Source organism: Poeciliopsis prolifica, unplaced genomic scaffold (assembly GCF_027474105.1).
Source record: "Poeciliopsis prolifica strain line A6 unplaced genomic scaffold, Auburn_PproV2 SCAFFOLD007, whole genome shotgun sequence".
NCBI lineage: Eukaryota > Metazoa > Chordata > Actinopteri > Cyprinodontiformes > Poeciliidae > Poeciliopsis > Poeciliopsis prolifica.
The window spans coordinates 3,177,956-3,203,935 of NW_026562382.1; the positions used below are offsets into that span (position 1 = coordinate 3,177,956).

General features: G+C 41.4%; 1 protein-coding gene across 1 annotated transcript in view; it reads right to left on the reverse strand.

The window, feature by feature from the left end:
* Positions 1-19,220: 19,220 nt before the first annotated feature.
* Positions 19,221-25,980, reverse strand: part of klf7b (Kruppel-like factor 7b) — a 69,729-nt gene continuing 62,969 nt past the window's right edge. The window contains exon 4 of the mRNA XM_055031660.1: positions 19,221-21,034. Coding sequence (XP_054887635.1) covers positions 20,983-21,034 — 52 coding nt within the window. The 3' untranslated portion in view covers positions 19,221-20,982. The remainder of the gene's footprint in view (positions 21,035-25,980) is intronic.

The following is a 25,980-nucleotide window of genomic DNA, read 5'->3' on the forward strand; positions in this document are numbered from 1 at the left end:
TTCACGCTGCTTTGCAACAACTTCGGCCCACTCCTTTGCTGAACTGCTGTGTGCAAGTATGGATGAAACCTTGAACAACATGCAGTTTAAAAACTCATAGTGAGTAAAATCAATGGTTTCCATCAATTACATTAAGTTGTCCTGAATCAGCAAATCAGACCGACGCCATCATAGTAAAGCTACCATGTCTGTCTGCTGAAAAGACTCTTGTAATGTTGTTTGGCCGCCTGCCTAGGAATGTTCACCTCTGCCCCGTTTTCTCCATTAGAGGGTAATGGCTCCCTCTGTGGTTCCCTAGAGTCACAAAACCTTAAAAATGGATTTGTACCTTTTGCAGACTGATAAGAGGTCAATGAGTTTGTTAGATTGGGGCATGATGTGTCGCTTTCTGAGATCTTTTCGCCTACTTCATGTCGTCAGATCCTGTTTAGGTGACGTCTTGAATCTACACATAAAGACGCAAGACTTGGTTGTGGATCGTGAACAAAAACAGTAAAATCGTGGTGCATTACAGTTAAGTCAAAATTTAAGAAGATGGGGAGGAGGTCCGATTTTTCACACGTGGTCATGTTGGGTTGGATAACTTTTCTCTCTTTACTCACTTAAAACTTGTGAAGCTGGGACATCCATTCCAGACGACAGGCTGGAAAAGTTTCAATTGCTGCAACAAATGAGGTGTAACTGTTCAGATTAGGGGGAAACACTTTTGTCTTTAAATGAATGAATCCATTTACAACCGTGGAGCTCAAGGCATAAAGAAAAGAAATTAGAGCAGAGTGTAGAAAGTATTCTCAAAAAGTTCACAGCAGCGAAACTCGCTCAGTACAAAGTGAATGAAGGCAAAAACAAAAATATTTAAATAAAAAAAGTCTTTATTTGACCCATAGCTGGAAAGAAAAGGCTGCATTAGGTTGTCTGTGTTTGTTTTACTGTAGGGAAGGAACGACTCATATGGAGAGTCTAGTGAGACAATGAGGGCCGCTGGAGGACACTGGTCTGTGTGTGTGTGTGCGGAGAGAGCATGTGTGTGTTATCGAGAGCTGACTGAGGGAATGTAACAGAGCGGCGAGGAGGAACCAGGCCAACTGCCACCAGAGTGCTGGCGGTAAATTTGGATGGACTGTCACAGCAGCTAGACTCATGTCCGTGTCGCCTCCTCCTTCCCCCTGTTGCTCTCCAAGCACAAACAGTCTGGATGATCAGTGTGTAAGTGTCTGTATGTGCGTGCGCGCGCCTTTGTGTGTGTTCGGTGGCCTGTCTGTGACATCGGTGTCGCCTTATAGCCAGATGGTAATAATGCCCCAATGCCCTCCATGTGGAACAGGAACACTGACATGTTGTGAGCGCTGTGGATGCGGCGCAGCGGTGAGCAGTGACACGATCAGAGCTTTCCACTGTCACCGCTGGACAACAGCACGGACAGCCTGACACCCTGCACCTCAGACCTCTTCCGCACATCTCCCGAGTCTCTTATTCCGATTGCTGACACCATGTTAGGCAGATATCTTGGGACGATCGATGAATTAACTCCCTCGCTTGCGATTCGTCTGCGACCGAGGCTTTTCCATTCAACTCACGCCACATTTCAAACCTTCATGACTCGGTCTCGAGTCTTTCAAGTCGCTGGATCCTGACCTTTAAGATGAAATGTTATACAACCCTTTCCCCCTTTTAAAGCTTAGCCACTGGCATTCTTTCTCCTACCAGGTCAAAAGCATAAATGTTTCTTCTTTTGAGTCAGAGTCTTGATGCTAACTTGATGTGCTCCTGTTAAAGGCATGGCTCCACTCAACACAATCTTCGCTTTAGTAAAGCATAGCCTACAGATTCAATGTGCCACTTCAACATCTTAACCCTCGCCCGGCGACCTAAGTCTATTAACAGTGAAAGGTATTTCCCTCTTTATGTAGTTCTACGGTTTTCTTTCTTCAATTGTTTAAAAGGTTTTAGATCAAGAAAACTCAATTTCAGAAGAAAACATAAATGTACCCCCTAAAAAAATCTGTTTTCAAAAGATGATTTAAAGTATCAAAGGGAAAACGTAATCCAAACCAATCTGCTGCCACAATACGTGAAAATATAAACCCAGTAACTGGTTGTGCATTTTCTTTCCAGTATTAAAGCATATCAGTGAACTGTGAATTTTCTACAAATAATTTGGAATAATTCACAAACAGGTGGGGATCCACTATGACATAAACTATATAAAAAATAATAAACAAGACTGCCAGAAGAAGTAAAATGACACGCAAAAGTTGAGATAAGGGGGGATAGCGGGAAGAAATAGAGGGGAACAAATTGGCAAAGTGGCGAGTTTATCCTCAATCACATACCAAATAACTGCTACGAAAGTTTCTGATTTGTTTCATAGAAACTGATGATGACTTAACTTATTCTTTAGAAGAATTTGACCAGATGTTCCTCTGGCTTGTAGAATGTGAGACACTAACATGGTCAACATATTCTACCGCTCTGCTTGTTGAAGATTTTACATTCATATTTTACCCTTCATCTGCCTTTACAGGCACTGGCATTAGAAAACAATTATGTATGTCCTTGCAACGCTCATTCCTCTCTGGTAGGGCCTGCCAAAGCAAATGGCTGTATTCTGTATTGTATAGTCTTGTGTTACTTCTTGTTTCAGGTCCACTAAAGCAAACGCTGCAGCAACAATACAAGACCTTGACTCGAAAGAAAAGGTTTGAGACACTCTGTGAACTGAAAGTCGTGTGTGTTGATTTTAGGTGAGTATGTGAATGTCAGGCTTTCTGTAGTGAGTTAAATGTGGTTCTGCTGAATAAAGCTAATGCCTTTGTGCAGCAATTTATCTTTTGTAGGCGACAAAGTCTCTGCAAGAATGCAGCGAGAAAGGAGGACAGACTTTGCTCTGGTTAACACTGAACTGATGTGCAGCGAGACAGAAGTAGAGAAAAGAGAGGTTGCTTTCTGAGACAATATATCTCGCCTCCCTTGGTCCTGTTTTTCTCTAAATCTGAGCAGGCTCTAAATAATTTAAGGGGTTGTAGAGTACAGCCGGTGATAAAGTAGACCAAACAGCAGAAGCTCTGACGGAGACAGGAGGCGAGGATGGAGATACCCTCATTCAATATTTGACTCTCGGTGATAAGAGGGACACACTGTGCTCATATTCTGCCAAAGTGGGAGATTTTCACAAGATTTGTTTGCCAGAAAAGGCAATTTTCCTGCACATCTACTATCATCTTAGAGAGGATGTTGATGTGAATGCCCCCCTAGTTTCTCATGGACGATTATGCTGTAATTCTTCCTAGACCATTCAGAACATCATTTGCATTCTGATGTATGAGGTTAAATAGTCGTAGCAATTTCTTGTCAACTGTTTGTCATAATTTGAAGGTTAGTACACTAATCCCAATCTGAGAAGAAACAGAAATGTAATAAATTGAGACCGTTTTGCTAGGGACTCCAGTCAAAGAGGTGACATGGAAGCAGAGGTCTTATTTTAGTAGTTTAAAGAGGTACACACCTTCCATCCAAATTACAGAACCTGTTGTACGGTATCTGCAACATAATAACAGCAAAAACATAAAGTAATTATGCATATCACGTCTACATCATCTATGTGACATTCAGCTCGCTAAATTAGCTTATTATCAGTCACACTGATGAATTATACTGCAAACTTACAGTAAGTAAACAAAGTCATAACCAGCACTGCTGCAGAAATTACATCCTAACATGTCTATAAACCTATTATCAACATCATACGAAACAATATACAACTCATGTTTTCAGTCACGCATACAAGTTCCTTGCTTGCTGGGCTGAAACAAAGAAAATGAGACTCTGCACAAAGTAGCACATGTTAAGGACCTAAACATACAACTTGCTGTCTTAGCTGTTGACTGACCCAATATTAGTCCAACTATGCACTTTAGTGGGGATTCAGAACAGTAAATATGTTTTTTTGTGTGTTAAGAATAATAATTTAGCATGAAAACAAAAAAAAAGTCTGATAATGTTTGCAAGGTAAAGAAAATGACAGCCTGGCTGGGATTATTACAGTGGGCTCTTGGTATTCACAGGATTTAGTGACCACAACCATCCGCTGATAGTTAACAGTTAATACTTAAAACCCTCCTCTAAAAACAAGCATGGTCACCTATCTTGATAGTTCAAACACCAAACATACCTGAATATCAATTAATATGCAAAGTGGATACCATATTAACTCTACTGACAAAGCAAACATCTAAGGTCTTCCATATTTCGGCTCTTGGGGATACAACCAATCAGTGCTCCTACATTGGCTACTTTATAAATACCAGCCAATAGTGTGCCAAATACAAATGCAAATAGGCAAAATGTAAACGTAATAGTCATTCACCCATTACCATACTGACGATGGTTAACTACATGGTAGCCAGACCTGCCTTACAGCAGATTGACAGAAGTGAGGATCCCCTTCCGTTGGCTGATTGTAGATCTCCTCTACAAAAGAACCTGTGAGTAGGCGGGTTACCCTTAAATAATTTGGAGTCACAGTCCGCCAAAATATCTGCGAATAGGTGAAACCGCAAATACCAAACATCTGAACAGGCATAAATATGCAATAACACTCTGGTAATCATTTTTTCATTCTGTTTTAGCTTCATAATTTTTTAAGTATGACAATGAGTATGAAATATAGTCCAGCTGTCTGAATTTTATCCGCATTTGAATCATTCAGCTAAGCTCACGTTTGCAGGAAGGTTGAAAAACATTGGAAGAATTACCATTGTGCAATGGTATTGGTCAGGAAAAGGGTCCGAAGAGAACAGCCACAACGTGTGTGTGTCGTGACAGTCACCAGTAACTTGAGGAAACACAGGGACAATACATACAACTCCAAAATAAATGTCTGAAACTGGTCTGAGAGGCTGTCAGCAACACCAAAAAGGGTTTAGATAATTGATAGATGGATGGATAGACAAACACCCAAATGTTAACTAGTCTTATTTTTTCCCCAAAAATAAACTATATGCTTTGTGTGCAGGTACAAGTCAAAACTGCTCAGATGAGGTGCGTGAGGTAAGAGAGGCTGACAGGGAAACAGAGATTAACTCTGATAACAGGCCAACATGTGTTTGACCTCCTCAGTGGCTGTAAGCAGCAGATAAGCTAAAGACTTGATTGTCTGCTGCCCTCTGCAGACTCTCGCTGTAATTAGTTCATTTATCAGAACATGTAAAGATAGACTTTACACAAACCACTTCTCTACTCCGGTGACCCCCCGCCCCATCGTAGTGCGAACTCTTGACCAGTAATCTCCGCGCAATTATCGGGGCCAGCTCTTAAATTTCTCTCCACTCGTACTGGACGCGGCTGCTGAGAAGGCTTTTGAATGAATAAAGTCAGGAGACGAGCAGTTAAACGCCAAGACTGAGCGTCAATACTGACACAGCGGTGAAGCTCGTGTTTTAAACTCGGGAAGACAGAGTCACAGCTAATCAGGGTTCCCACCTTCAGCAGCTGGCAGGAGCTGTATTGAGTTTGGCAGCCTGAAACGAAGCAGAGCACCAGGAAGCCGGTGGTAGAGAAACACGGCTGCCCAAGAGCAACTCGGCGGGAGCTCCTGCTTCATTTATATCCTGCAAACACATCAAAAAAAATAAGGGCCTCACACTCCTCTGTAGGCTTCAAAGCGGCTGTGATTTTTCACTATAATAATGAGAATAAAAAGAACACAAAGACGAGCTTCTTTCCACGGATTAAAAACGGTATGTAATAACACATTCAGACTGTCCTCATTGATCTCTGGGTTGTCTGTTCACTCTGAGCTTATTAAGCGGGGGTCTCGAGTGTTGCAGCTGCAGTTGACAATGTGTCCTCTGTGGTTTATTTATTGCATTTTCACCTGGAGTGTAACCGCTAAAGCATGCTTGAGGTGTTCCATGAGATTTCAAAACCTGAACATGCCACTATTTTCTCCTCAGAGTGAAGCTTGTCTCGAGAGACCGAGGGGTTCTAATTTATGTATGAGCAATTACGAGCCCCCTTTACGGTTGACACCTCATAAGTAGTGTTGTAGCATCCTTAGCTGAATAATGCCAAGTGCTGACGAGTCAAGACTCTTAGAAGACTCACAATGGAAAGTTTTTTCTCTAAAACGGGATGTTGCTTTCAAAAATAAATGCATGAAAAATGTTGTTATCCACATGGAAGCACTGAGAAAAGCCTAAAACACGAGTTTTTACACCTCCAGACCTGTAAGTGGTGCTAAACATGGAGCATGGCTCATGTTTAGCAGTAAACATGAAAACAGGAATGCCAAACAACAAAGCACAACTGGAATTTTGAGGGGAGTAATGACAAAGTCCAGCTTTTGCTCATTGGATTTTAAGATTAATAAACTACAAGATGGTGTCATCTGTTATGTCTGCAGTCGTTTTTGTTAAGTATGATGCATTTGAGGTTATAGGTCAGGTTAGCAGTTGGGCTAAAACGTCATGAATACGCAGGAACAAGGTTTACATAAAAAATTTTTAAAAATGAAAAAAGTTTAGGATGCCCTAATACGCCACTTTCAAACATTCCCATTTAAAAAATAAACATAAAAAAATCCCAATTATCTGGGCCTTATTTTGAAGTAAGACAGGAAGTAACACTGGAGTTTGTGTATAGGGTTATGAGATTCACGTAATAAAAGCGTGAATCCATTATATAATTCTTTAAATCAGTTTTTCCTTTTTTTTTGCTCGCTGTTTCAGCTTAGATCTTTCAGCTTCATAAAGGAAAACCTTTTCTTGTGTTGTTTTTAAAAACCATTGTTAACTGGTTAGAAATCTGAACACTTAAAATTTAAAAGTGGGGGCGCGATGCATAGTGTTTTTTCACTCCAAAATATCTGATTATGCTATTTGCAGTCTTCATCGATTTGTATTGTGTTTCATACTTTACTCCCTTGTTTAACGCCATTTCTCGTTTCATTGCACCACCATAATCACCACTGTAAAAAGGTTTGTTTTTCCCAAGAGGTTTTGAGTTTCTTTAAAACTTGATTTTAGGCTATAGGCTGAACCTATCCTCTGAAATCAAAATGAGTTTGACTTCACACCATCTCATGAAGATTACTTTTCACAATTACAGCTGCTTTTCTTTTATAACAAATGGTAAAACAGTCCATTGATTTCCAGTGAGAGAAAGAAATAGGCTCCTGAAAATTAATCTCCTGAAATGGCAGATTAAAACTGATAAGATGCATCTTACCTCCCACATTGCCCACCCACACGCCCGCTCTGTTAAATTTCACGCCTAGCCTATTCTTGCTGTGATCGGATATGTAAGACAAAGAAGATATGAAGTTCACAGCTGAAGCGATATTTAGGAAGACAAGCAGGTAATGAGCAATAGAAACATGACCGCTGCCTCCTGGGACATGCTTGTTGCTGCAGTACATCAGGGCAGAAGAAAGCGAAACGAAGACAGTTGGAGGTTTATTTTTAGATCAGTGGGGTAGGTAAAAGTCCCAGAGGACGGCTCGCCGTATTTACAAAACTCAAACTGATGAGGAACTTCGCAAAAGTCCAACATGTGACATTAAGGACTGATTTAATGTCTGTTTTAGATCATAGCAACTCGATGTAGCAACAAAAACAGGCAATCGTTAGTCACTTTAATTCAATTTACTAGCAATTTCAACAAACCATTTTGGAAAAGGTATTTCCAAGACTTTATCCCAAGATGAGCACGTAGTTATGTGATTATCTTGAAAAAAACCACTTTTCTTACAATATTTGCTTTCTTTAGATTTTCTAAAAAACACCTTGCTATCGCGTGGTGATTCTAAAATATTTTGAAATCACAATAAAACAAAATACAGATCCAGACAATCGCACAAAAGATGAAAATATCTAATTAAACTGACAGCCTCATTTTGTCAGGTTATGCCAAAAACTACAGTGGTATGTGAAAGATGAACACAAAACAGGATGCGAAGAGAGGAAACTAAAGTATGTTTTGTCCTACTTAATTAACATTTTTGTTTCACCTGATCAGAGCACATACTTCCTTCCATGTGGCAACTGCAAGTAAGATGTTTTTGATGCTTTTTTTTTTTTTTTAAGTTCAACAATAGATTTGTTCCTAAATTGTAAATCTTCCATGAAGACTGGCAATATGATCATGGAGTACCCTGGCTGCGTCTCTGTTTAATGTTCTTTCTTGACCCGCCATTTTCGGTCGTCAACCACGTCTTGGTAGGTTTGCGACTTTACAAAAGATAAGATTTCTCCAGGAAATGACATGAAACTAGACTAAATGTCTGGGGATCACTTGGAAGTTGACAGCTTAAGGCTTTCTCGTTTTCGGCTTCCATAGATGGGAGAAATTACTTTTCAAAGAGTAAAAACAAAAAACATTTTGATCTGGATACCTGAACTCAGTGAACCAAACATGAGCTTTGTATACAAAATGACATCAAAAGGACCAGGGCCGTGCTGTTTGAGGATAAACGTGCTAAAAAATGTCCTTCTCAGGACAAAAGTAAGTAAAGCATCATCAGCTTTAAATTTACAGTAAATTAGCTGCATCTGCTTTTTGGACAGATGTCGTCGGGATAGTTTTTGCTTTCGCGCCACAATGTGATTATGCAGACCACATCTCACAAACGAGCTGACGCGGTCCTTCTCGGGAGATAAGCGTCGGTGGGGGCTGCCTTTCTGTTTTTGTGGTGCTGTTAAAGGAAGCTGACCGCTTCCCCGTAAACACTCGCCAACAACGCCACGCACTAATGCTTGCCGAATAAGATTGTAAAGAGCTCACCCGCCTGCCTTTCTGCCGCCGAATAAAGTGTGGAAAACTTCCACGAGGCTTTGCGCTAACCAGCTTTGCTAGCTCCCGTCGTCGCCGAGCCGACGCTGCCCGCTGCGGGGGAAACGATAATAATCCTCTGTGCTGGCTTTGCTGAGACGTCTTCATCTTAAAACGCCTGGTAAACAAAGAAAACACGAGCAAATGTAAAAAAAAATAAATAAATAATACTACTAATAAAAAAAGTTAGAATTTACAGACAGGCTTCACACAGGTCTACTAAATCAGGCCAACGGCTATCAGCTCTGTCCTTCCAGATAAAAACAGTTCTGCCTCTTTAAATTAATTAATTAGCTTCTTCCCCCCGCCTATACGAGAACAAACTTACAGGCCATAAAGTATATATGAGCGCCCATCATCTGCTTAATTGATCCCCAATTAGCCATCAGTTATTTGATTGTCTCATCTCATCTGCACGACACTGGTCCGTGTGTCAACTCGCTGAATGACAAGTAAGCGCTAATTAAAGACTGCGATGCCATTTTCGAGGGAGGGGGGGGGAGCCATATATATTCATGAGGCTGGATTAATTTGTAATAAAGATGTAATTTACCAGCAGTGTGGAAAATATGACCTGTTCTCGTGCGAAGCGGCTTCTCCCCGCAGCACGCGGCTGCCGCTCTTCGCCTTCTGGCGGACAGGACGGGTCCATCTGCCGGAAACGGAGGAGCAATCAGAACCCTGTCCAACCCATTATTACCTCTGGATGACCACACAGCGGTGATTTCAGTCCTGATCCAGAAGATTTTTTTATTTCAAACTCAAATGGCCTCTGAGTATCTGAACCCGAAGCTGATTTCTCTTACAAGGACATGAACTTTGTTTTGTTTTCTGTAAAAAGATGAAAATCTAAAACTGTGCAGAGGAAAAAGACACATTTTAAAGTGGAGGTAAATTATCCAAAAACGTGCACTCACAAAAAAAAAAGTCTAATTGGATTTTTAGGAAAGTAATGGGTTTTCCTTCCTTGTTTAAATCCAATTTGGAGTCGTTAAGACTGTGACTGTTTAGAAAGCACGCTGAGACCAACAAAAAGGAATCCCATCCCCGAGGATATTGTGCGTGTCTGATTTATTTAGAGACTTTAATTGCTGCTTGCTCAACTACTGCAGCAGTATGATGTTCAGGTAAATTTATAGGAAAGTGTGATGAACGAGAAGGTTATTTTGTGGAGCACTGAGTCGGCACTTCCTTACAATGTTGTTGTTTTTTTCTACATTTAACCAAACACTGATTAATGATGAAAGTAAAGATGTCTCAAACCAAATGCAAATGTGAATAAAAGCAAAAGTTGCAAAAAAAAGAAAGAAAGAAAAGTCCCAATGCGATGCTGGATTGAGGTTAATAAAAACAATTCCACATCCAGAGCTGTGAAAATGTTTTTGCCTCCTAATAGATTTCTTCTGCTTTTTCACAATCCGGTGTCTCAGACCATAAAGCAAATTTAAATAGAGAAAAATAAAGTAAGTAAACACAAAGTGCAGTGTTCCACTTTCCCTTCATTTTTTTAAGGGAAAGAAAGCTATCCAAAACAAACCTGACCCTGTGAGAGAAGTGAAAACTGCCAATTACACGTTTTGCCTCTGGTGTGCAGGAGTTACAACCCTCGTTTCTTTGGGGGAATTGATTGAACATTGCCGCATTGGAGGATTTTTGAGCCTGCACACCATGCTTAAGCCCAGACTGTGTCAAGAGAACTACTAAATATGTTTTTTTATTATTATCATTCAGAGGTGGACTTGTTGATTTGATGTGGATTGTCCTGCTCCTGTATAGTTAAAGTGACATTCAGCTTAGGGTCAAACGGTCATGGCTGGACTTTCTCCTTTCGGATTTTCTTACAGACAACATAATTCATGGTTCCATTCAGAATTCACATCCCAGTGAAGCAAAATTACCCAAATTCTTCACACTATCAACGAGTTAGATCGGGCCTAAAAAAATACCAACCTGACCTCATATGCATTGTTTGACCTCGATCCGACCCGACTGATTTACTTTAGAGGCTTGAGTCCAAAGTATACCAGACACATCTTTACTGCTTTTATTTTCAAACCATTACGTAAGTAAGCAAGTGTAACTTCTTCCATTTTTAGGTTTTATCGTCTTTCAGCGCCATCTTGTCGCTTGTTGTAACCACAGGGTGAGTCAAGCGCAAACCATGTGGGATGTACGATTGAAAGGATTCAAAATGACTATTTTTCTTAAAGCATGTGGTCATTTAGTTTATTTGATAGGGAGAGACACACATCGTGCATAGAAAAACTGAACAGAACAGCAGTCCCATGTTTGCATCATAGTGCAATACCCTAACCCCTAATCTTCCCAATCCAGAGTTCAGAGGTTCCAGCTCCAGAACAAACTATAAAGATTGAAAAGTTTTTTTTGTTGTTGTTTATTTTTATCTGAGGACCTTGTAATTAAAACAAACACACCACTCGGAGTCATAACCAGAGTCTACCATTTATTACACATATTACATTCTTAAATAAAAATGCTCCACTTAACAGTTCTTGCATAGATATCTTACAATACCAATTTAGAAAAGAATTATGAAACAGACCGGTAACAAAAATAAATTTTCTTCTTCCTTAATAAAGAACATTACCATACTAACATCATATAATACAAATAATATTTTAAACACTTTGTACAGCAAAAAATTGCAAGTAAAACAAACGAATTAGAAATAAGTGAAACTGAACAGAGGTGGTGGGAGTGGGATGTAGGGTGAAGGTTTATGATTGGTTTATGATTATGATGTTGATATGAACCACATGAGTCAAGGAGCCCCTGTTGGTCAGCCTAACAGATACACTTGTATTTTTTATTTTACCTTAATTTATGATAATGATGTAATTGTGATCGCTTAATAGATAAAAAAAAAAAAAACACACTTTGAAAAATGACAACATTGAACTAGTGGTAATACATGGTGGAAGCCATGATTGACTCCTTATTCTTTTAGAGTTTTGTTCTGTTGCTGTACCAGAAAGACGTTGCAACCCAGCAGCTTCTAACCTTACATGCTACAAATTATAGTTGAACGTAACAAGATCTCTCCGTTTGTTTGTGACCTTTTCAGTAATTTTAAGAGTTAAAAACTTGCGCCACTCAGTATTTCAAGGACATTTTGTAGAAATGAATAAAAACATTGCTGATTTTGAGGATGTTGTAAAATGTATGTCCACAATCAGCAATAGCATTGGGATCAAAATGTGTTTGGACATTCTTTGTTTTTTGGGGAGGGGTTTGACAGTGCTGCTTTTATACACAGCTGACTTTCACATTACAATATTATATGCAAAAGAAACTTTTTATATTCCTTTCAATTGCAATACAAGTTGCCTTTTGCACTCTTTCGTAAAGAAGTATTTGTCCCTCTCCAGATAGCTTCAGGCGTCCATTAGTTACCAACAAACTACTTTTATTAGTAGTCAAATATAACCAGAGGAAATACAGAAAGCAGTTTTCAAATGATGGTCTCAATTATTATCCAAAAAAGAAGCTGTGCAAAAAAATGTTTACCTTTTTTTAATTAGATGATTAAACACACTGGTCATGAGCCAAAACCTTAAAATGTGGCTGAATTAAAACAGTTCTCAAAAAAAAAAAAGCCCAGAATTCCTCCCCTGCCACGTAAGACTCTTTCTGAGTTATTATTGAAATTTAAGGGAAATTGTTGACACAAACAGTGGCAAAACCACTCTTTTGGGGCAATTACTTTTTGTCATATTGACATGTTATGTTTTTTTTAGTCTGTTAAAGTAAATAATGACCTGAAAACCCTTTCTGATATTAAAATTTGTCAAAAAAAAAAAAGAAGTCTGCTAAGGGACAAATACTTTTCACAGGAAATAACTGCAGTATAGAAGAAGCTGACCAAGACATGCTTCATTTCAACACTTCTGAAACAAGATCATGAAAGTGGTTACGTCTGAAAGACTTTTAGCCCAACTACAATAAAGAGATCGATCTGATTGGTGAACAAAAATGTTCCAATAGTGTATTGCTTGATAAAATACCAAACAGTGTTTGGTACCAAACCTATTTGGAAGCAGAACATAAGAGGAAGTTTTCTAGGCGAGAAAAAGGAGAGAAATAAAAACTAGACAGCGAGCACCTACAGGGATCAGGAGAGTGGATAAAAGATTGATAGATTGCACTGTAAAGATCTGCTGTCGATGCAGAAAACCTTTCGCAGGCTAACCAAAGAGCAGAGCTCAAGAGAAAACTCCTCCACAGCATGCTGGGCCACAGAGGGCTCCGATTGTTGAGGTTTGGGTCAGGGAAGGTTCGGGGTGGGTAAGGTGAAACGTACAGACAAGGAAAAACAAAAAAATGTAATAAAAAGTGAGTTGGTTAAAATGCGTGAGTCTCTTATATACCAACACGTCAAGCATGAACAAACACAATAGTTAGAGAAGGAGTCACTTGGATGGCACTGATACCAAGAAAATCAACCAAGTCACAGCAGGACTGAAAGTTAGAGTGGTACATCGGACTCCCCCAGGGCAACGGTGAAGAAAAGGGGCCTTTCACTGGACATCAGTCCGATCTGCTGAGACGAGACCAGCAGAAAGCGGTCCTTGGTGGCAAAGTGCATCCTGGCTGTGTGTTAAATGTTAAGTGGATATTGGACAGAGTGCTCAAACAGACTAGGCTAGCAGTGTGCGCACATGTAGAGTGCAAGAGCTAAGTATGATCACGTAGTGCAATGGTTGCAAAAACTAAAGCGGATCTAGAGAAATGTCTCGGGACGTTGTGGCGTCACGACGTCGACAGTTTCACGCAAAGAAAGAAGTCTGCGTGAGAGATCTTAGGCTATTTACAAAAAGCTGCCAGAAGTAACAATATCTCTTCAGGAGAAGGTGGAGGGAAGCTGTGGAAACAAAAGTGTGGTTTCTCAGAGGAGTCTTCTACCTGGGTCCAAAAGGGATCATCAAAGACTGCTGCTTTTTTTTTTGGCTCTCTTTTGCCAAGTTTTCCGAACTTTGTTTGTCAGTGCATCGTAAACATGGATTAGAAAGGTGTTCGAACAAATGATGAAACAGTTCTGTTATGTTGCAGCTAAATTCTTGTTTTCATGGATGCATTTTTTTTTTCTTTAAGCATTTCACTATCAAGCGGTTTACTTCTCTGCAAGAAACAAATGAAGAGGAAACTGTTTCCGCTTAACGGAAATTATTTTAACAAACTGTGATCCTTCATCAATTTCCATCTAAATAAATACATAAATAACCAATTAATCACACCTTACCTTGGCCATGAAATAAAGATATGCTTCTTATACACATGCCAATGATTCTGCATAGATTTGCAGTATTTATGATTGACGTAACATGGTACTAATTGATTGTAAAGACCAAAAAAAAAAACAGACTGAATCTGAATCCTCAAAGACTTACTCTCAATTGGTTACTTTCCATCATGTATAAGTGGGTAGGCTCAAGTTACATGTGCTGGTTTGGGCGTTTTAATCCTAAAAGCACAGCATGTAATGAAACATGATCTAAAAACGTCGCTTAGTGATTCTCAAACGAAACAAAAAGGTAGCAAATGTGAAACATGATGAGAAGGTTTTGTCTTCTGCATGTGTAGAAATGAGTTGAGAAGTACAACAGAACTGCTTCAAGAATGCCCAAACACCACGTTAGATGTTAGGTCAATTTCCCAAAAGGTGTGCCCTGCAAAGTGTGAATAAGGATATTCTTTTAAAATTCAGATTAATAAAGTTCATTTGCAGCCAAACGGAAATAATCAAAACATACCTGTCTTCAAATATTGTTAGCTCTGAAATAATCGCATTACCAAGTGTTTGAGTGGGATGATCCCGGAATCAGATTAACTTCTGAGTAAATGTCAACTTCCCTTGACCTTTATCGACCCATGAGAATAGTAACCTTTGACCTGTGATGATTATACAACATGGAGGCCGACACTTTCGACTCAAAGCCCACGTTTAATTTGGAATGACTTGACCAAGCAGCCTGCGGCGTCCTAAGCGGTTATGTGGAACTACAGACACCTCCCTCCCGCTGAAGCCGCTGGCGCCTCCGTAACGCCACAAACACCTTATTTTACATTCATGAGCAATGAGTTCGGCTCCGGGTTCCAGCAGACCGGGAATGTTGCGGAGCATGGAGAGTCGGTAATTAAGATCTACCGGGATGGTCGCGTAAGAAAACAAAAACAAAACAATCCCTTTCCTTCCACCTGTCTCTCGTTTTCTGCATCCCTGCCTCGTGGATCTATCCACTACATCTACTACATTCACAGCAGTTCACTTGCAAATATGCAAATCTTTGGGCAAAACGTGTAAAGTGTGCATTCAGCATTCCTGCAGCTGACAGCGCAGAGGACGACTGCTGCGTACGGGAAGGGAGAGGTGCGGCGAGGATGGAGGGACGGATGGAAACAAACCAGAATGGCACTTTAATTGTTGAAGCAGGTGGAGGGTTTGGCAGTGGGGCGCGAGGATCCACTACTGGTGGGAATTTGCAGAGAAAAAGTCATTTATGGAAACGTTATCAGCAAGATAAGGCAGATTATTAAGTGGTGTTAAGATTAATATGCAAAACCAGTTTTTCTTTTTCCATTTAAGCTTAGATCTTTTTGGGATTTTTTTTTTTAACAAGTCTCACTACTATGTTCTGGTTCTCTGTGCAACGGTTCCAGATCAGATCTATCCACTGGCTGTGAACAGCTGGCATCCGAGTGGCTCAGGATCCCCCCTCATATTTTCTTTGTTTTTTTATTATTATTATTATTATCATTCTACTCGTACTACTCCGTTTCCCTGTGACCCAGAGCTATCTCATTAGCTCAGCCGCAAGAAGAGCTGGGAGTCGCAATGCTAATCAGAGCAGCGCGCGGTGGCAGCTAGCCGGCCCGGATGAGCCCCCGAGACGACAGGGGACCCGGAGCTGCACAGTGACAGGAAACCCGCTCTGACAGGCTGAGAGACAGGAAGGGGGACCAAATGCGAAGCTGCATCTGAAGTGACTCTAAAATCTGTCAAATGTTGGAGGGGGGAGAAATTTGTTTCAGGGAGAGAGTTTATTTGCTTACGGTTTGACAGAGTTGGGGCTTTAACTGGAGCATCAGGAAAAAACGGCGGTGTAACCTGAAAGATAACGAAATGTGAAATTGATTTTGGCTAAATCAAAAATGGGATTTTGCCGCATTTCAAGTGGTGCATGACGTGTCCTTGGATTTTTCTATTATTCCTCTGATTCAGTAAGCATGGTGGGATATATTGATGAGTGAATGAATTAAAAGCCAAAGCAAAAACCCTATGAAACATTTCTTTTAGGAATTAAAAATAATAATAATAATTCAGTGCCGACTGCATCATATTGTCTCCCCCAACATGGAGGCACAGTAGGAAAGCAGTTGATAAATGGCCGATGTGCTCACAGTATGCATAACAGGGATGAAGCAAAACAAAAACACACAACATTCAAGCCATCAAAAGTCACAAAAGTGCAACAATCCCCATTCATCGTGATTGTATTCCCCCATATGGGATAGTTTCCATTCGCATCTCTATGCAAAACGAAAAAGAAAGGACACATCAACATAGATTTTGTTTTGTAATCAAAAACAGGAGCTGCTTTTTCAGGCGGCCATGATAAAATATTTGCACCCTCTTTCCGATCCAATCTGCTCGAACACGTTACAGTTTCGCTTTGTTTTTTATTAAAGGGGATTTTATGTGACGATTATATTTCAGTTCTTGGCTTGGGCCCCGTTTGGTTACTTTCGAATTCAATGGATTTGGTAATGCACAACACTTTTGTTTTTGCATTTTTCCAATGCAAACACACAAGATCGTGCCAAGTATTTTTGTTCATATTTCCAGTGAAAATATCCTAGAACACTTGAAATAAGACAAAATGAACTTACAAATAACTGTCCAGCAAGATGTAAAAGACATAAGAGCTTGCTTAAGATTAGTAATTTCTAAATATTGGTGACGAAATACTCGTTCCCATGGCAGATTATTTCACCCTTCCACTAATCTTTGTTTTCCATCAACATTAAGGATGAAACAAGCTGCTACATCTTGCTGAAAAGTTGCTTGCAAGTTAGTTTTGTTCTATTTCATGTGTTTTTAGATTCACTACAGGAACGAGACCAAAGGAACTTGGTGGGTTTTTGTGTTTTTACAGCGTGTCAAGGATCCGACACCGTGCAGTGTGGTTTTATGAGGTCGTTCCCTTCGGTTTTGAACCACATAGTCTGAAGAACTGAAAAAGGGTGCACTTACTTTATACCCTGACTGCATTACATAGACAGGAGGAGTTAGTAGAGAAAGCTGCCGTTAGATACACAGGACTCGTACGGAGGCGGCGCGCCGCTGGTCTCCTCTGACCGGAGAGACTCTGCCCGTAGCTGAAGGGCAGTTCCACGCTGGAGGTTTTTGGTATCGATTGTTCAAAGCTGCACCGTATAAATACCCCCCCACCCTCTACCCTGCCTACCTGCTCTCCACCCTTCAGGGGGCTTTTTTCTCTTTTTCTTTTTTTTTCTCCACTGTTTCGCCTAATGAATGCTGGCAAGGCCAACTGGCACAATGACTGGGCATGCTGGGAGTCGAATTCCTCCCCCAACCCCCCTCCCCGACCAGCTTCAGGAACCTGCGCCCTCACCCAGCTGCATCAGCGAGTGTTGGACTGTGTGCTACAGGGCATGTGGGTGTTGGTGGGCGGATGGAGCAGCCGTGAGAGCGTTGGCGTCGAAAGCCCCCGGATCGCAAGGCTCGTGTTGTTGTTTTTTTTTTTTGTTTTTTTTTTCCCTGCAACCACCGAGCAAAGAAAGTCAGCATTCAGAGATGCGCGATCCTGATATTTTATGTAGGTTTTTAATGCCTTTCGCATTCGTACACGAAAGAAGGAGCGCGGCTCTGAAAACCCAGCAGGCGATCTGACAGACGGAGAAGAGTTTATACCGGCGAAGAGACAAATTTCCAGGTATTTCTGTGAACGTTGGTTAAAAATTCATCAACCAACGATGGCAAGTGATTCTGCATGATTTAGGAAGCGACATCAGATTTTTTTTGTTGACAAGTTGAATTTAGTTGTTTGGAATAATTCTCCCAAATTCTGAGCATTGACAAAAAAAAAACACAAAAAAAAGGCATAATTTTCCAAGCATTGAAAACTGAAAGGAGCGAGTTCAGGGGTCCTGTTAATAGATTGTAAGTAGTTAATATCTTACCTGAAAATATAAACCTTTCATTTAGTGTAAACCTAAATTAGGTGGTGACCAAAGTGGACAAAACCAAATCTGGACTGAGAAATGACATCAGTCTCTGCAAATATTATTCTAGAAATACTTAGAATAATATTTCTAATATTTCTTGACAGGAAATGGAAGCAGTGGTGTTGCACCACCTTGGGGATTGGATTGGTTTTAAAACAGAAGAGGTTCAATTTGATCTTGTTCCCTCTGGGACTGGCTTACAGCGTCCAGCCCCGAGACCAACTAATCTGGATTTACTTTAAAAGAAGCCCTATACTGCAGGAAACTCCTTATAATCTTGTAACAAAAGCTCGCTTTAAAAACGACACACATCCCCTTTTAAGAGCTTTGTTTTTGAGTTTTTTAAACACTCATTGTAGTCCATGTTGTAGAATTAGCCAAATGCACTCCGGGTGCGGAGCGCTGTCAGGTTTGGGCTCTAAGTTTAAGCTGCTCGACTTCCTCTGTCGAATCGAACCTGCATTTGGGAATTCAGTCGGCGATTTCCGACTCACAGTCGACGTCTCCGGAGACTTTCCCAAGAAACCAAGTTTTATAAAAGCAGCACGTTTGAAAAGTTTTTTTTGTTTGTTTTTTTTAGCGGTTCTACGATCTTATCTGCTTCACCTGTTTTACCGTTTCACCGCCCCTCCACCCCCTTCCTCGCCCGCCAATTACAAAACACGTACCGTCGCCAACGACGACGCCACCCGCGTCCTGCGGTAAGGGACCCGATTGAAGACGAGGCGCAGACTGCAGCGAGGGTTTCTGTGGGTGACTGTTGGAGCTGAGAACAAGCCGATTTCTCACTTCAAAAGGATTTGGGATTGTTACCTCCAGCCGAGAGCTAAGATACTCTTCCACCAAACAACAGTTGCTAAATTCCTACTGTGAAAAAAGATTTGGGAACAGAACATGTAATTCCAAGAAGAGTGTGTGTCCGTGTGTGGGTGTGTGTGTGAGTTTGCAATAAAGCCTGCCATGCTGCGTTTTGTTTTCCAGCTCTCTTCATTAGCTTAATAATTATTTTTCTATTTCTTATTAGTCTTATCTTGAGAGGCGCCAGGAGCGTAGGAACTGCAAAATGTGTGTGTGTGTGTGTGTGTGTGTGTGTGTGTGTGTGTGTGGTGGGTGTGTGTGTGTGTGTGTGTGTGTGTGTGTGTGTGTGTGTGTGTGTGTGTTGACGGCGTACATGTGCTTGTTCTGTATGCAAAGTGTACAGAGAGAGAAAGAGCTGTTTTTTGTGTTGTATTTTTAACAGTCTTTTATAGTTTTTTTTTGTTTTTTTTTCCATTGTGTTTCATTTTTTCTCTTATTTTAAGCTGTAGAAAAAAAAAAGCACAGATAACAATAAAAAAAAAAGGAAGTAAGTGCAGTTAATGGATACAAAACAGGCGAAGTCACCGGCGTCCGTGTGACCAATTCTGTCCAAATCCAACATGCGAACGTCAAAGCTGGCATCTTCAGTCCCATGTGTGGGGAAAAAAAGCAAAAAGCAGCTCTGAGCCCCAGTTCTCGCCCTGCAGTGCTGCCAGGAAGAAGGCTCCTCTGAGTCGGTGGAAACGCACAGGGATGACTTACAGAATAAAAGAGACTAATGAATAAAAAATAAATAAATAAAAAAAGGAAGTTTGCCAGTTTGTAAGTCGGTCCTCCCTCTTCAGGTCATCCTGGGGTTTGTTGTTTTGTTTCTGAGCTGCGTTGGATGGCGGGGCAGAAAGAAAAACGAACACCTCTCTGCTTTTTGCTTTTATTTCAGCTCAAATAAAACACCGATCTCTTATTCTGGGCTGATTCAGTTTTTTGCTTTCACCCCGTCCATCGGCTGCTCACACAGTCTGCAGTGTCAGTGTTCAGAGGAATAAAAAAAAAAAGATAAAACAGACCAAGAACGCTCTCCTTCGCTTCCCACACATTCTGTTGAAGTCACCTTAGACATCCAGTCTTTCCTCTGACATTTCAGTGAGATCTAAGAAGTGTTCTCCAAGAGAGAAAAGCGCAAAAGTGTCTTACTTTTTTCTTTTTTTTTTCCTTTTTCCAAAATTATGTATAACAATAAGAAGGATTATTGTTCTTCAAAGTAGAAAAAAACGGGAAGAAAGTGTCGCTGCGCGTTTCTGTCGGATGGCCAGCGGAGGCGGCAGGCGTCTCGGCGAAGGTCGAGAGATGCAAACTCCCTTTTTTTTTTTTTTTCGGAGGAGAGCCTGAGAGCTGCAGCAGCATCTGCCCACGAACGCCCCGAAACGCCCCTTCGGGCGAGAGGGAGCTCAGGGGCTGGAGAGGGGCGTCGATTGTCAGTCTCGATCCGCATGGCGTCGTGTCCGTTGTTGTTTTTTTTCCCACGTAGATTACAGAAGCTGAGTGCGGCGGATGATATTTCCTCATGTGTTTCATGTAGGAAAAAAAAAACTACAAAAAAGAAACGGCAAGAAAAAACGTTGAGTATTCGAAAGCACTGACTAAGTGAATATTAGAGTTTGCCCCCCCGTCCCGCTGGATTGCTTCCTCACCAGAATGACTCACTAATGTAAACGGGTTGAATACATAGAAAGAAAGTAAGGCGGCAGAGTGTTTTGTCTAGCGACTCAAGCACGGTTTGGCAGTGTCCAAGACCCGCGAGCTGCGCGAGAGCAGCCAGGGTTCACCGGGGTGATGCACTAGAAGACGGATGTGCGAAGTGTGTACTACTGCGAAGTGTGAATGTGTAATATTAAAGAAAAACAACAATCTAGCTACTCCTCGTCTCCTCCTTTTCTCCTCTTCTCCGATGGAGATCCTCGAAGTGACCGTTGAGGGTTTTTGCTCTTTAACGGTTCGTAGCTTCTCCGGCCATCCCTCTCTCCTGCCACTACTCCTCCTCGTCCTCCACCAGTCGTCTTCCTCGTCCACTCCTCTCCTTTCCGGCCCTCAGATGTGCCTCTTCATGTGCAGGGCCAGGTGGTCTGATCGTGAGAAGCACCTGCGGAGCGAAGCGGAGAAACGGTGTGAGACGGCAAATTCGGGACGTTTGGGGTGCAGCAGAAGAAAAAGAGAAAAAGAATGCAGCAACAATTACGACACTGATTTGAATCAACGACCAGCATTTAAGGTCTGAAAGATCAATGCCAAAATCTGGATTTGTTGGCCCTAAATGCGCCACATGCCAGACCCCTTGGACGTCCACAGGCTCTGCGTACGTTCAGAGACATTTCCATAATCCAAGGTTTCATCAACTTCCCACTGGAAGCTTGTAAAGTGCTGGAAGCAGCACCGGCTTCCAGCCCGCACAACACCCATATCTGATCCCTGGATTTGTGAAAAATGCTCTCACGTTGTTGAGATGGTGGGCGTCTCCTGGCCTGATCACAGATCCTCTTCTTACTCCCATTTTAGTCACCAGAATCCAGCCAGTCTAGAAACTATGCGAGCTGTCTACAACTTCTTTGACAATGTCGTCTTCAGATAATTTGGATGAAGAAAGTTGTATCATTATAATAAATCCCCAACATCTTGTTGTGTTCTCAATATCACACAAGATTCAGTTGTATCTGCGGGGGCCAGGAGGAGCCACAGCTACCCGTGTATCGCTAAAGTCAGTGAATACATGCGACGCCATCTAAACGCATGTTTAACTGCATATTTTAATAGCCTGAACAAGTTAATATGCATCAACAGATCTATTGCAATAACATTTTACTGGACAACAAACTGTCCCAGAGGTTATTGCGATAAACGATAATATTGTTGCTTTGATCTGAAGGATCTAAATAAATTCTAAATGAACATTTTAACACTGGACCTGGAAAACCAACAAACGAAAAATAAAATGATCACGAAGGACAACTTTGCCTTCAAAAACAGGCTAGTTGAGATGAAAGCAGCAGACTGAAGACTTTGGCCATCCAGCTTTTGGTAGAAAGACATGCAAATGGATATTATTGAGCCTGTTTTAATTTATCACGTGATTAATTGATTCATTGCTCATGGCGACAGGCCTATGCAGCAATATGCACTTTGGAAAACATTTTGGTTATATCTGCAGACACAGAGTTGATTTTAAATCCAACTCTGCCAACGGTATGAATAATTTTGAGCTCAACTGTATTTAGCCATGAGACGAAGTCGTCCTTTACTCAAGCAAAACATTCATTCTGCCAATTCATCCTTTATATCCGTCTTAAATGCGAAAGACAGATGACTTTGTTCAGTGGTATTTGTGTTGTACTTAGTAATGTGTTGATTGATTAGTTGATAAATTTAAAAAAAGAAATAGCACATTGCTCCCTCATAATGTGCCAGAGAGCCTTTGGAGTAAAAACAACCATCAAACAAACTAATTAGCTTTCATCAAGACTTTCAGAAGGCCTGCTGATGTCAATGAAACTGATCAAACGGTCTAAAAATAAAAGCTCCGCACTTCCAGACAGCATGACTGATGGTCAAAAAGCAAGAATGCTGCACTCCATTCCAACTCCAGAGCCAGTCGAGGACGATTCTTATTGAAACGAAGATGACAAATGCATCTGGAGCTAAAACCGGGCCGGCAGCCGGAGTGAAAACAGCCGAATCTGCGACACAAACAAGCGCAGAGACGACGGTCCAGTCATTTCAAAGCGGCCGCATCGAAGCCGACCCGCTTCGTTGTGCGTAGACGTCCAGCGATGAGTGAAAGTCCAATTCGGCTTCACCGGTTTCAATAAACATGCCTCCGTCATGGCCGCCAATCGCAGCCAGACCCTCCAGCCCAGAGGGAAACGCAACTGCAGGGACTAATCAGATATGCAGAGGGAACACGGCGGCCTGGCGGGTCTGGACCACTTACCACGCTGCAGCTGATGACATAAAACCAGGTTTTGGCGATTTTATTTGAAAAAATAAAAAAAAATTAATAAACAAATAAAATAAATTCACAAGCACTTCGGTTTTACAGCGCAGCGCTTCATGGGTTGTGGGAATATTAAAAGCTGAACACCATCTATAATATTCAAGACGAGCGATTTCACTGAGGGAGAAGAGGAACGGGTGAGAAATTACAAATTCAATTTGCCAGAGGCTAAATTCATTATTAATTAGTCGATCCTGCGCTCTTTGTCTTTTTTTGCGCTCTTTGCTTGTTGTTCCATCCAGATATGAGGGGAGACACAGATAAATACTCAAAAGGAAAATTAATAGCGCCGAGGCATTTTAGCCTTCGGATTCTGGGAGCAACCTCAATTAAAACCCCGGAACCACAGGGTGTCAGTTCTCACCCTACGAGCAAGCTGGGGAACTTTAACGAGAGCAAAACTTGTGTTTTGATGCAACTAAAGGTTTGCTTACAGTGGAATCGCAATCAAAAACACCAACAAGACACTTTCAATAAAAATCAAAAATAAAAAAATCAACACCCAGTCAACTGCTAAACATAAAACAGAACAAAAGTTTGTCTTGTTCGGTGAGTGTCGAGTTGCCAAACTTGAACTAAAGCTGATGTCAGCAAAGAATCTATCAGAGACTTGGCTTTTTATTTAATTTAGCTTAATTGTGAGGATGTATTACATTTCTAAAAGGTGCTATTGTCTAACATGTTAACTGGAGTTGCATCCCATCCTTCATCCGGTCAATATAACGTGATGTTAGCATACCTATTGCAACCGCAGCAGCTTCAGCTCTTCAGCGAAGACTTTGCACAGGTTTAGATGGGAAGACGTTCTCCCAGAAGTGCAGGTGAGAGGCTGTTTAAAGGGACAATGCACATTGCAAAATGTGCTAGCATTAGCCACGGAGGCTCGTCCTCGTCTGTGGACCAAGAGATCTCCATCGCAGTCTCTCCTCTGATTCATCGCTAAAGTGTTTTGTCAGGTTGAGATCCACACCAAACTCATTCGTGTTTTTCTGCACCTGGCGCAGTCAAGTCATGTTGGATCAACATGACTGTGCACATCCAAACTGTTCCCTCAAAAGTTACGATAGGTCATCCAAAATCCCTCGGGATGTTGCAGAACTAAGTGTTTCTTCTTAAACAATAGTCAAAACCTTATGCTTGAAATGTGCCGTTCTAACTGCCAAACCCAGACTCATCCACTGAATTGGCAGACAAAGACGCATAACTCATTGCTCCAGAGATCCACATGGAGTCCAGTGGTGACATGCTTTACACATCGCATCCAACAATTGGACGCATCTATTTTCCCAAAGGTAAGTCCAGGAAACTCTTAGCAAGCGGTTATAAATTCAAACTTCTGCTCACATAAAGTCTGGAGGTACATACTGTTGCTAATGCATCTGCAGAAAGTTCACAACATCTGCTTATCACACAGCTCAGCATCTGCTGACCCTGCTCTGTGATTTAGCTTAGACCAGTAGAAAACCAGGGATGTTGGGTTATGAGGTAGAGGTAAGTCAGATTCCACTGTGAATATTAATGCATATTAAGGTGACTTGGCTATTAATGTCAGCAGCTATAAGCATTTTAGAAGGGGTCTCACATTGGCTGTGTTCCCTAAAACCAGGGTTTCCCCCTGAGTATTTTAAGCCTGGCGGGTTACCGGGCTCTACTTGAGCCCCCATCAGACTAAGCATTGCTTATTTATTGAAGTCTTTTCAAAATGTTAGCATTTTTTAGATTATATAGTTGATGTTCAGGTATTAATCTTCCAGTCTTTCAATAACACATAGCTATCAAGTGATATTTTCAAATTTTCTGTCAACTTTAAACATTTTTTAACTCAAAAACACGATGGGCCGCTGGACAAACGAGTGCCCTGGCACCCAACCACCGGACTTAGCAGGTTTTCTGCGGGGAATCCAGGGGCCCATTGTGGATGTAATCCATGCATGCTTTTTCTTTTTAAAGCCTACTAGATGACCATTTGGCACTGTCACAAACATCGAAACAATTAAAACAAAGCAACATTATGTCCAATCCTTTTAGGCAACCAAAACAACAATAACAGCCTTTGAATGCGTGTCGCGACAGCATACAATTTCCAGATTCCCGGCAACCTGAGATAGTGCCAGAACGCCGATTAGTCGCCGCCGACTGGATCGCAGCAACGATGCAAGTTTGAAGATGCCAAAAACAAAAAAGTAGAAATCTTTTTTTTTTTGCCAAGCGAGTATACCAGCACAACAAGGGCAAACATCTTTTGTTCTCTCTGGTCTTTTTTATTTTTACTGTTTTTGTTGTTTTAACAGTGGCAGCAGGTTCTGGGGATCAGCTGAAACCACATGGTGTAGACAGAACGCGTTGGACGCGTTGAGTCCTTACTGTAAACAATGAGTGCTTTTACAGCTGAACTCTGCTCTCTGTTGTCTCAGGGTCTACAGTTTCCTTTTAGCTCCCAGCCGGCCATGTGGTACCTACTGTAACACCTTCACTGATCTCTCTGCATGTGTGTGTGTGTGTGTGTGTGTGTGTGTGTGTGTGTGTGTGTGTGTGTGTGTGCGGCTGGACAGATGGCCATGCCAGTTACTGTGTCACTGTTGGAAAGGGGTGGGGGCGTAGCGGCTACTCCAGCTGGTAACCTCCCACTCTCAATCTCCTGAAACACACACACAGACTTCCTTCTTAGCTTCCTTTCTTCATCTTGACTCTTTTTTTTCCTTCTTTTTTGTTTTTCTGTTCCCCCCCGCCCCATCACTCCTCCTTGCTGCTCCACAGAAACATCAGGGGGTCTTTGCTTGATTAGTCAGAATTAATAGCATACTTGTGTGTGTGTGTGTCTGTGTGTGTCCTCTGGGGAAATACTGTCAGACTGAACGTTTTATCAAATATTAACTTCTCTGGCTGCCACTTTTTGCTATTCTCATGGTAATATTTGCTGGACTCCTCCCACCGCAGATGTACTTTAGCATTTCTGTGGATTATGCGAAACTCTCGACTCCATTAAGCATTTTTTATGTATTTTTCAAAATTTAAGCGCAAGAAAAAAAACAACTTTTGAG